Source organism: Hevea brasiliensis, chromosome 8, assembly GCF_030052815.1.
Source record: "Hevea brasiliensis isolate MT/VB/25A 57/8 chromosome 8, ASM3005281v1, whole genome shotgun sequence".
Lineage (NCBI taxonomy): Eukaryota > Viridiplantae > Streptophyta > Magnoliopsida > Malpighiales > Euphorbiaceae > Hevea > Hevea brasiliensis.
This window is the reverse complement of record NC_079500.1, coordinates 98,663,779-98,676,479: the sequence shown is the minus strand read 5'-3', so window position 1 is coordinate 98,676,479 and position 12,701 is coordinate 98,663,779. Positions and strand designations below refer to the sequence as shown.

The 12,701-nt window shown below is 34.0% G+C and overlaps 2 protein-coding genes across 2 annotated transcripts; both read right to left on the bottom strand.

Annotated features, from left to right (window-relative positions):
• Nucleotides 1–2,995: 2,995 nt before the first annotated feature.
• Nucleotides 2,996–4,486, bottom strand: LOC110664300 (glucan endo-1,3-beta-glucosidase 2). Its single transcript, XM_021823921.2, has one exon. The coding sequence runs from the start codon at nucleotides 4,463–4,465 to the stop codon at nucleotides 3,335–3,337; it is 1,131 nt and encodes a 376-aa protein (XP_021679613.1). The 5' UTR covers nucleotides 4,466–4,486; the 3' UTR covers nucleotides 2,996–3,334.
• A 1,927-nt stretch (nucleotides 4,487–6,413) lies between these two features.
• On the bottom strand, nucleotides 6,414–11,998 carry LOC110664299 (LRR receptor-like serine/threonine-protein kinase EFR). Its single transcript, XM_058150842.1, has 4 exons — nucleotides 11,976–11,998; nucleotides 11,538–11,918; nucleotides 10,784–11,100; nucleotides 6,414–7,063 (listed from the first exon to the last, which is right to left on the bottom strand). Exons 1-4 carry the CDS (start codon nucleotides 11,996–11,998, stop codon nucleotides 6,414–6,416), a joined length of 1,371 nt encoding a protein of 456 aa, XP_058006825.1.
• Between the last annotated feature and the right edge of the window lie 703 nt (nucleotides 11,999–12,701).

The window sequence follows — 12,701 nt, the reverse complement described above, 5'->3', positions numbered from 1 at the left end:
AAAGAAAAGTGCAAGTATCAGGCTGGCTTGAGAAGAGAAATAAAGCAAGAGGTGCTTAATCTGCTCCATTTTGTAAGATACCAAATTGCTAGTTAAAAGAATCAAGTGAGAATTTCGTCCACACTCATGAAACGGTTCAAAAGCACGGGACAAAACAGATATAGCAAACGAATACCTAGAAACTACAAATGGGATAATAGCAAGTGAGCAATCTCACTTGACTTGCGGATCAGTTTCACAAAATCCATATTAAAAGTTGCAATTGAGTTGAAGTGAAACAAACAATGATCATCAAACCAACCCACTTGAATCAAAATCATGTGGAAGCTTAAAATGGCATCCAAATACAGAAAATGCTAGCATTTTGTCAAATAGAAGGCGAAAGAGCTTATAGAAACTTAAAGCTGAATTGCAAAGTTGCATGCTTTGAATCAAAGACAAAAACAGAGGATAGCCGAAGCCCTCTGAACAAAATATCTAAATAACAAAGCTATATAACGCTAGATGAGAACAGAGAATTAAACACAGATATAGGTCAATACCTGCATGTCGTTAGAGCTGCATTTGAGGAGGGTTGGAACCAACTTTGCTACGACGATTTTGGGTGTGATTTTTGAAGCCGAAGCTTGAAGATGGCGTGCCTTATCCCACCACAACATGCAAGTATGTAACTCAATTGGGCATGGCTCTGTAAAAATTGGAGGCCCGAATCGAAGGCCCAAATTCAACGCAATGATCAAACAGATGACCTGATATTCATTTTAGTGTGTGTTTGTGTGCTCGGTTTCAATCATGTCCTAAGGACATCTAATTATTGTTAAGAGGATTTTTAAGTACCCCATTGGCTCCATCGTGGACGCAAAAGACCCCTTTGACCGTTTGGTTAGAACTTTAGAATTAAAATATATTTTTTATTTATGAATTAAATTAAAAATAAATAATTAATTATTTAATAAATTATTTAAAATTTATTTTTAAATAATTTAAATATTTAATTAAGAGATATTTAAAAATAATTTAATTAATTAAAATTATTAAAAATAATATATAATTAAGTATTATAAACGTCAAAATAATGATAATAATATTTTTAAAAATTATTAAGGTATATAATCTTTTATTTTATCAAAAAAATTTTAATTAAATAGATATTTTACTTATAATTTATCTATTTATTTTAAGTAGATATTTAATTTACAAGTTAAATTAAACACTAATAATTTTTTATTTATAGATAAATTTAATTAACTCATAAGTTAAATTAAATACATTCTTTGTTACCATTTAACTTATTAGAAATAGGTGAAAATTATCATATCTAAAATTAAATTTAATTAATAATTTTAATATGGAAAATTTTGAAATTTAATTAAATTTAATTTTAAAATAATTTATTCGAAAATAATCTTATTATATTTTGAAATTCGATTATTATTATCTAAACATTATTTTAATCATTTAATACTATATATTTTAATTTATAATATTAATAATTTATATTTTAAAAATTTATTAATTTTATATTCTATTTATTTAAAACATAATATTTTATATTTAATTAATTATTTATATAAATATATTCGAATAACATATATTTAACATATAAAATCTACTAAAAAAATTCAACATAAAAAATCCAACGCATATAGTATTTATCAAGTCCAAACATTTTCATATATATATATATATATATATATAATAGAGTTAGATTTCGTTGATATAAACAAGGCTAAAGGCCTAAGTACATAAGCAGCCCAAGATAATAATAATAATAATAATAATAATAATAATAATAATAATAATAATAATAATAATAAAGATTAAATCTCTATCAAAAATGCTTAGCCCATTACACTGAAAACCCTGATAAAGAGAGATCCTAAACTCGGCATTTATAATTCGGTGCAAGAGAAACACCACACTGCTTGCAATCCAGCTGAGGAAACTTGGCAAAACTGCAATACACCGGTGGGAAGGTAGAAGACTTACTGAAGCACTCTGAGGGACCATACACGGTTAAAGGAGCCTAAAAGGAGGTTCATCAACTGATAGCAACCCAAGGAAAACCAAGACAACTGTTGGTAAACTGAAAACCAAATAAGCGCTTTTCAAGGACCATAATAGCCACAAGCATCTACTTCAGTGTTTAAAACCAGAGCTCTCATACAGGTCAGCGAGCACCAATGGATGTCGATAAAAACCATGAGGTGATTCCTTCTCCAAACTCCCCACTCAAATTTACACACCGTGAAGCGGATCCAACAGCCCTGATTCGCTGGACAAATATTGCATGCAAAAGATACTCAATACAGAACAAGGAAGCTGAAAACGAACATATCTAAAATACGACCACAAAGAAGCAAATTTTAAAAGTGCCATCTCTTTACCTATCTCCATTTACTCTAAATTAAAATAACCAAAATCAATATAAAACCCACCCAAAAGAAGAGAGAGACAAAAACACTTCTAGATGAGCAAGAGAAGGAGCTCCCCTACCCATGGGGCAGGGGGAGCCACGGTGCAAGCAAGAAAAAGGGTTAAATACCCAAAAACGGAGGCAGAAAAGCTTTTGAAAGTTTAAACTTAATCATATACTACTTGAATTTAAGGGTAACTAAAGGACTGGATCGAAATCAACATTTCTAACAATTCTAATTCAAGGTTTAAAGAATTGGAATAAAAATTATAGTTTTTTTTTTCACTTTTTAAAATTTTTAAAATTTAATTAAATTATTTCAATTTATTTAATATATTTTTAATTTGAATCGGATGAATAATGAAAAATATTCGACCCGTTAGCCATCTCCGAAAAGTTACAACTGCAAATTACCGTCTAATTTCTAAGATGAACTGCTTACCCAAATTTCCATCTTTTCTAACCAAATTAAAGCTCCACGACTAAAATCAAAGTATGTCAGGCTTAAAGGCATACATGTAACCACAAGCATAATAGCACCATGTATTGGGCATCAAATGGATAATTGAAGGTAAATAACAGAAAGAGAGAACACTAACAAAAAATGTACCTTGAGAGAGGTCAACTTCATTCACCTCAAATTGGAGATGTACATTACAGTAAAGAAGAGAACCTATAGGTAACACAACTGATACAATATCTGTTTACAAAAAGTCATAATTTCTTCTCCTAAAACACAATGTGCATCTTACATGTGGTAATCCAATTCCAATTCTTCACATAGCACTATCATCACCAAAGAATTCAGAAATTACAATATCAAAACTGCCAGCAGTCACTAACCAAAATTTCACTCAAATCCGAATCCATCAGAGAAGGGTTAAATGCCAATTATCATTTATCCAGCACCCAGATGTGCTAATACTGTAAGAAACCAACCACCCAGAAGCTAATGGCTACTAAAAACACTACTGCAACACCAGTCCTGCCATTGCCAGAGAACTCAATATTGTACTTCTTGGTCATGTTTGCATAGAGAATACCCCAATTTCGAGTCCCCTGCTTCACTTCCTTATCAGCCAACTCAAAAATGTAAGTCTCTGCTACACCTTCTTTCCTCAAAGGAGTACCCAAACCAGACCTCAAGTGCGCAACCAAACCCTTGATATACGTCTCCGCATAAGCCGGAGTCGCGTCAATCTCGCCATATTCCCCACCAGAGCTCGGCCACCCAGTCTCAGCAACAACGACCGGAATATTCTGGTGGCCAGCCACCGCCATGGACGTAATCACCGCATCCACCATCATGTCAAAGAGATTCCGGTATCTGACTCCTGTCATCAGATCATCCCTGAAATTGAAAGGATGCTCTTGAAACAATGTAAACCCTATAGGAATCTCAGAGTTTATCCTGTACATATTGTACGGATAAATTTTCACCAAGAAAGACGAATTGCTATCCTCCAAGAACTGAAGCAAAGGCTTTATAACTAGGTCACCGAGCGGTTCTTGGAACATCGCAGAGGACGGTGGAAACGACGTCGCGATGGCGTTGATGAAAGAGAATGTAGTGGAAACAGAGATTTTATTAATCCCAAGGTCGTGGAGTGCCTGGTATATGTTCCTGATTGCCGGCATGAGGAACGGCGCAAGGTCCGACGAAACAGCGTCGTCGCCGACAGAGATAAGAGAGATCTTCGAACGAGGGAAGAAAGGAAGAACGTGTCCGTACAGCCAGCGGAGCGCGAGGGAGCGGTTGGAGGCAAGAGGAATGATGAAAGTGTTTGGGATGGATAGAAAAAGAGAGGTGTTAGTAAAAGAGAAGGAACGGATTAGATTGGCGTCGGGGTTTGGGAGGCGGACGTAGCGGAAGTGGAGCGCGGAGACAGCGGCTGCGATGCGATCGGGCGTCGGAGATGGCGTGGCGGGAGAGAAGGGAGAGATGTAGGTGACGCCTATTGCGGTGGAGGAAGAGGAAGGCAATGCAATTACGGGAACGAAAGAGAAGGATAGGAGGCATAGAAGGAGGAAGAAAACGAGAGTTCTCATAGTTTCTTCTCGAGCAAGAGAGAGAGAGAGAAGTGGAGGTGTGGTTTTGTCATTTGAGGGAGGAGGTTTTAGGTGGGTCCTCTCTGAGGTTGGGTTGGCGGGAGAATTCGAAGGATGGCCACGTCAGCAGGATTTGAGATGGACGGCGTTAGCGTAGGCCGGAGGTGGTGCTGCGCATAAGGCTTACCGTTAGTTTGGGCCGAAGGCGTTATTAGTAAGGCTAGAGTTGCGAAACAGTTGTATTGTAACTGTGAGATAATAAAATTATTATCTTTAATTAATTAATAATTTGAGATTGTATAACATTTATTTATTAAATTAAGATAAATTAATGTTTAATTATAAAAATTTTAAAATATAGGGTTTTAGTTTAACAATAACGAAAAAATTATAATTTCTCTTTATTTTTTACAAAAGTCAAACCAACAATGCATATAAAGCAATAGGCTATATTTGACATGGTATAATTAAAGTTATAATATAATCGTAATTACATTACACATTTGATTATGTTATTTTATAATATAAAAAAATTTAACATAATTATGTAATTTAATTAATTATACTTAAAATAATGTAATTGTCATTATATATAAAAATAAATACAATTATGATTATTTGTTTGATTTTTTTTTATTTATTGTTAATGCTATCACATTATCACTAATTGGCCACCATTAACACTACAATCAGTACTCCTATTGTGTCATAACTATCACCACCACCGTCACTATCATCATCACTTGACCTACCGTTGTCACTACTTAACTGTTGTCACCTCTACTATCATCTAGCTGCTATCTCACCTTGCCACCATTATCACCACCAAAACCACCACCACCACTTAACCACTACTACCATTCGACAACCAATCATGCAATCATTACCACTTATTATTAATATTATAAATAAATTAAATATTAAAATAAAAATTATCATTATATTACACTACTTATATTTTTATTTTGTAACCAAACAGAGGAATAATAATTTCATTACACTACATTAAATTACAATTATGATTATATTACACAATTAATTATATTGTACTACATTACGTTCTACCAAATGTAACCTTACTGTTCAAACCTTACTGCTCAAGTGTTTCTTAGAGCATAATCCTGATTATTTGTGAAGGCATTGGAACATATGCAAGATTAGCATCTCTTGAATTAATGTCTTTGATGCATACCTAGAAGCTAATTTCTAACAAAATATAGCTTTATAGTAACATTTCCAATGTTCATCCGCTCGCTTGGAACTTCAAAAGAACAAGTAACTCTGATTCTGAGTATTGAAATCAGGCATTCCATAACTCTGTTAGGTTCTATGCTCATTGGACTGCTATCACGAGTTTCATTTGTACTTGTACCAGGTTCAACTCTTCCTTCTTCAAAGAGGATTGGATCTGAAATATCACCAACTCCACTTGGCAAAGCTGAGTTAAAAAATTGGTGAAGGCTCCAACCCTCTTTAAATATGTCATTTGTAGGTCTCTTTTCTGTGAACATCTCCTACAAGAGAATGCCATAGCTATACACATCACCATTTGTTTACACCTCATTTCCTAGCCCATACTCTGTAATATATAGTTTTCATATGAAGTATAGTCTTAGCAAACTCTGGTTACATAGTATCAATCATTTTGATACTTGCAAAGGTCGAATTCTACTAGGATGAACTACTTGGGAAGATTAGAAACATACTAACCTGGAGGAGCATAAGTAATAGTTCCTTTTAGTCCACTAGAACTTGACAGATGATCAGTAGAAGCATCATGAAAGTCTTGTAATAGGAATTTTGCTAGCCCAAAATCACTTATGTGGCCAAGTAATTCGTCATTGAGAAGAATATTGCTTAGTTTCAGATCACAATGAGCTATTGGAGTTTCACAATCATGATGGAGATACTCAATTGCAGAAGCAATATCAATGGCAATATTTAGCCTTTAAAGAAGATTTAAACTCTTTGATGCCTCTTCATTGCCATCTTCTATAACAGGTGAATGTAACCGTTCTTCTAAGCTCCCATTAACCATGAACTCAAAAACTAGGGCCTTGAAATCATTGCCTTGATAATCGATGCTTGAGCATGCAATTAGCACCTTTACAAGATTTTGATGTCTAACATTTCTAAAGGCTTCACATTCAGCTATGATGCTCTTAGTGGCTTTATGATGTTGGAGATTAAGCACCTTAACAACGATAAGTGCTCTATCTTCTCCAAAAATTCCCTTATATACAGACCCAAAGCTACCAATACCAACTAAATTTGCAGAGGAGAAACCATTGGTTGCTTCATGGAGATCGCAATAAGAGAGATTGAAAAGTGTATTTTGGGGAGTCAATGAAGCAAATGCACGGTTTTTCTTTCTCAACCTCAAAAGAAATAGAAGTGTCAGAACCAAAATTACCCCAAGAAACCCTTCCATAAAACTAGCAATAATTGCTTTGAGTTTAATAGCTGATCTCGTACTTGTAGACCTTTTGAAATTGCATGCAGGTAAATGGAACTTAGATATGCCCCCATAACGCTTGGTGTTTCTCATGATTGGAACAACACTCAAATTCTTGAACACTCCATCAGTGGGCACAATTCCTTCAAAATCATTGAAAGATAAGTTCAAATGAAGAAGTGAATCAAAGATTGTTAATGTAACACCCCTATGTTCGGTAGTGCGTTCTACTGTTCCGGTGACCAGTGTCTGTCCGGATAGCTAGAATACCTAGAATTACATTTAAATGTTAATGAGGAGAGATAAAATAATGAAATACAAGAAAGGAAAATACAAGAAAAACAAAGGAAAAATAATGGCAATGAAATGAAACTAAGTTAAACGAGCTAGCACCACAGCGATGGATGACCGCACGAGGAAGTTACGGCGCAGACAATAGCCGACCCCAGGACTACAGGAAACCCTCGGAATTTAGTTTTGAGACATAATTAAAGACTTATTGAAGTATAAATGTCATTAGAAATATCAAAGAAAAATTAATTAATTAATTAGTATAAAGAAAAACGAGAAATCGAGAAAATGACAAAACTCGGTGTTACCGAAAAATTGAGAATACAATCCGAATAGGGGCATTGTGGTCATTGGACACCTAGAGTTGGCTTTTGACCTAAATGTCAATGAAAAATAAATGGTATTACATTTGGGAAAATCAAATGAAAAAGGGAATTAAAGATAAAATGTAAATTAAGAGAAATTAAGGTTAAAATTGCAATTTTTGAAACCTTAGATTATAATATCATTAATCTAGGTTTAGTGGAGCACTAAGTGGATACATTAATACTTAAAATGAGGGCAGAATCTTCCACTCACTTCATCATCCTCACCAAGCTCTCCCATGGCTGAAAATGGTGTCCCAACTTTCCTCCATGGAAACCACCCATGCAAGCTTGAGATCACCTTCATTTCAAGCTAAATTCTTGAACTTCCTTCATTAATCTTTGCCTACACACCTTGGGCAGCAATAAGGGAGCAAGAAAGATAAGTTTTAGTGGAGTTTTGAAGAAGTCCAAAAGAGATAAGTGGTTATTTTCAATTCTTGTTTCATTAAAAGTGTAACTAAGGTTGTGGGTAGTTGAATTATGGAAGAATTTTTGAGGTTTGATGAATTGTTGGTGATGGGGCATTTTGGCTGCCATGGAACTTCATCATGTACAGCTTGTATTTGCATGTAAATGGTTGTTGAGATGTTAAATTAAGTGTTTAAATGTATTGGAGTTGGTTTTCATGTATAAAGTTTGATTTGTAAGCTTGAAAAGTAAAAATGGAAGTTGATGTGTATGTGTAATTTTTGGGCAGCCTCAAAATAGAAATTGATAAGCTTCAAATTCATGAAATGTTGTTGAAATATTATACAAAAAAATGACAGCATATATGTGTGTGGAATAGTAGTGATAGGTATGTAATTTGATAATGGAAGTTTGTGTGATAATTAGACGTATTTATGTGTATATATTGTTGGGATTGAACTTATGAATTGTGACTGCATTTGGTGTATTTTGGAAGTGGTTATATTCTGTCCAAGTTGACCTATAATGTAGAGAATTGAATGGTTTTGGTTAGTGCCAAATGCAGAATGGTATGGAGAAGTGAGGAGGTAGCTAGTGAATGTGTATTGGTTTGGTGTTTGGAAAGCGTGTAGAAGGCAATGTGCAAATGGATCTATAACCCTAAGTGTATGACTCCAATTGGTATGAGGCCAATTGGAGGTGAAAGTAGGCACAAAATGTGCCAACTTTCATGAAGAAAGCCTACCTAAATTCTGCCTAGATGGTGACTTGAAAAATGACCAAGTCTGGATTAGTGACTTGAAAGCCTGAAAATTGACCATTTGGGCAGCAGTTAGTTTTTTGACCATAACTTACTCAAAACAAGTCCAATTGACCTGAAATTTTTATCATGAATAGTTTAGACATAGATCTACAATTCTTATGAAAACACTAAACCTCAGAAATAGCCAGAACCAAGCCAAATAGCTTACACAAGTTCAGGTACGAAAACTGGCAGAACCAAAAGTGACCTAAAAATGACTTAAACCTACAATTTTAGTGCATTATGTCCAGCATTGGTAAATTGACCATATCTTGGTCTACACAACTCAGAATGACTTGAAATTTTGCCCCGCGTGCAATAAGACATAGACCTACAAGTTTGTAGTTTGGACCGAAAATCGAGGAAACTATGTCGTCCGACTAGGTCAAAATAGTACACCGAAATTTGGTAAATTGCAATAAAATGCAATACACTTGAAAATGAAATTGGTAATATCTACCAACACTAAAGGGCTATAAAATGTGACATATTGGTAATATTAGAATTGACTCATTTAGAGTGCATCAAGGGTCAACATTATAGGTTGACTAATGAAATGAATTGAAGGGAATAGTACCAAGAAAATTTAAATATTGGATTTTATTATTAGAAACAAATTCATTGAGTACTGAAACATTTTAAATTATGTGTTTCAGTTGAAAAGGATATTGAGAAGTATAAGGAACACTGAGTTAGAGCCAAGAGGCATATATCAGAGGTCTGTGCACAATACTTTTTATATTCACTGCTTTTACTATAAAATTTATTCGGAGAAATAAGTTATGAATAATTTTTTATTGTTTTGGCTTTAGAAATCTTATTTGGAAATTATTGTGTTGCCTACTTTGCAAATGGAAATTTTGAGATAAAATATGATTTGCGGTTTGTATAAAATATTTAAATATTTTAATTTGGAATTGTTTTAATTCACACTTGGCATGACAATATTACTATGTTCCTCCTCTATTTATGGGATGAGTGTAATTATATTCCTCCCTCTTTGACTGGCCAGTCTGAGGTGAGTGTGGATGAGTACTCATTATCTAGCTACCTCCCTCATTGATTTCGATTAGTGAGGTGAGTGTGCCTTGTCGTGATGTACACACGGCATGTTCGGAAAATTTTGTGTCATGACCTAAATTGTGTTATTGATTGGTAAAATTGTGTTATTCAATTATTTGATCAAATTTGTATTATATGAGCTTTGAAAAATTGTGAATTGTTTGGATTGTAAATTGTCAATAAAAGTTTTACATACCGCATTTTAAATTGTTATTGTGCAACACTAAGTAAATTTTACTCAGCGATAGCTTTTTCATTACTGTCGCAGGTAGACAGACGGACAGAGCAACAGAGTAGGCTGCTTGTACCATATTTTGAGATTTCGCCGGGTATATCGAGTATACAATATTATATAGTTTTTGTTGTAATGTATGTGCACTATATGTATATATTGTACTTGGTCTTGAGTAGTTGTAAACTAAAATTATAAATTATTTTGGCTTATAAAAATATTGTGGAATATTTATCTTATCTCAGCTTTTGGAAACACTAGAAAATTGATTGTTGAACTGAATTGATAATGTTGAGAAATTTATTGTGTTGAACAAATTTATTGAAGTTTGGGATTGAGGAATTATATATTTTAAGTGTTTTTTACAAGTTTTTAAAGAACTATTTTATTCAAAATATAGATGGCACTCTGTCAAAATTTTTACAGAAATTATTAATACTTCAAATGTGTTATTTAGTTTCACTTCAATAAAAGAAAATTTTTAACACCTATCAATAGTACTCACCACTATAAAAAGAAGTAAGAAAAGTTTTAAAATCCCTTATAGTGTATTTAATGGATTATCAGTAGACGAAGTTGGTAATTCATTAGGTATACTACGGGATCATGTTATGCCTTACGGAGGGGTAGGGTGTGACAGTCAAGAATTCTAGAATCTAGCCTAATAAATTGTTGCGAGAAAAATCTATCGCTTGAAGACCTCTCAATGAACTCAATGATGAAGGAATAGACCCTTGGAAGGAATTATTTCCCACATCTAATATTTCCAGGCTTACACAACTACCAAAACTGCTTGGAATTTCCCCACTTAACATATTCCCATGAACATGAAACTTGCCAAGGTTTTTTAAAATCCCAATATTACTAGGAAGATTACCAATCAAATGATTATCAGATAAGTCAAGAAAGATAAAGGTTGCAAGGCCAACAACTTGTGGGGGTATGGCACTAGTGAGATTGTTAGTGGAGAGATTGAGTATTTGTAAGTTTTGACAATTACGCAAAGTTGAAGGAACGCTACCATGAAGATTATTGCACTTTAAGATAGGAAGTTTAACAGCTTCAAGTTACCTAAAGTAGCGAGGATTTCACTTGATAATTTGTTTAGATCTAACTGCATGTACTCTAACTATTGGAGCTTTCCAATAGCAGGGTTGATACTATCTGAGAGTTAATTATTCCACAACTTGAGTCGCTATAGGTTAATAAGATTGCCAATCTTAGCTAGAATGTACCCAAATATCATATTGTTATCGGCTGCTAAAACTATAAGAGTGGAGAAGTTGCCTATGCATTCACATAAAATCCCTACAAAGTTATTGACATATATACCCAAGATTAAACAAATTGGTGGTGGCATTTGTCAAGGAGCACAGAAAGTTCAAGTCGCCTCCAAGATTATTATTAGCAATGCTTAATACTTGAAGCCTATGCTGGTTTTGTAAATAAGGCACCTCCCTGTAAGTTTATTATCCGAAACTAGGAATTCTTCTAGTTTGGAGGCATTAGATATTGAAACTGGAATGGTCCCAGTAAAATGGTTAGCAGAAATAGCAAAATGTTGCATATTAGGAAGAGTGATGCCTATGTCAGATGGAAGAACCCTATGAATTTGGTTAACTGCCACATTAAAGTTTATTAAAGAAGAGAGATCAAAGAATAAGAGAGGGATGTCCCCAAATAAGCTATTAGTACCCACCCAAATGTCTATGAGATTTGTCAATCTACCGAGGCCATTAGGGATGCTTCCAAGCAAGGAATTAGTATGTAGATAAAGCTTGGCAAGAGATGACAAGTTACCAAAAGAAGAAGGGATACTTCCTGTTAGATTGTTACTATTTGCGCCAAAGGCTGCGAGCTTAAACAAAGAGCCAAGCTCTTGAGGAATTTACCCTTCTAACTGATTCCATGCCATATTAATAAAAGTAAGGTTAGAGCAAACAGATAGTGGCAGGTATTCTGCCACGAATGGAGTTATTATACAGTAACAATTTTTGTAATATATGTAAACGATCGATTTTTGAAGGAATTTCTTGACTGAGGCTATTGTTTTGAAAGTGCAATGCCATGAGAAAACTCAAATTTCCAATGTGAGGTGATATGGAACTTGTAAGCTTTGAGGAACTCAGGTTCAAGCTGACAACTCATTACTGTTGTAGGTCACAGTTCACACCATGCCACTAACAAAAATGAGTGCTAGCATTCCATGACTGCATAACCCCAAGAGGGTCATCAGTTATTTTGGCTTTGAAATTGAGCAAAGCTAGCTGATCTATTTCATTTCCACCCACAATAGAAAATTGCTAAACAGAGGAAATTGGGGCCCTTTGATGAACCAAATAATAAGATGAGGAAAATAATTGCGTGGATGGATGAAAACAACCTAGAAATTTCCACCCACAATAGAAAATAATATATATATATATATATATATATATATATATATATATATATATATATATATATATATTATTTTCGAAATTAAATATATATCTGTAATCTGAACAACTTAGTTCAATAATAACTCTTATCCCATTTTATACCTAATAGAACTCTTGAGATATATATACCCTAATCATCTCTTTCTGCTAAATTTTGCTCTTAAAACCCGTTTATTA

What these genes read in the sequence shown, in the direction of transcription:
- LOC110664299 (XM_058150842.1), bottom strand. Translation starts at nt 11,998, where the DNA reads ATGGCATGGAATCAGTTAGAAGG. An exon ending in GCATGGAATCAGTTAGAAGG is followed by an intron (nt 11,919 to 11,975) that starts GTAAATTCCTCA and finishes TGGCGCAAATAG; the next exon opens with TAACAATCTAACAGGAAGTA. An exon ending in GATAATAAACTTACAGGGAG is followed by an intron (nt 11,101 to 11,537) that starts GTGCCTTATTTA and finishes TCTTCATGGTAG; the next exon opens with CGTTCCTTCAACTTTGCGTA.
- LOC110664300 (XM_021823921.2), bottom strand. Translation starts at nt 4,465, where the DNA reads ATGAGAACTCTCGTTTTCTTCCTCCTTCTATGCCTCCTATCCTTCTCT.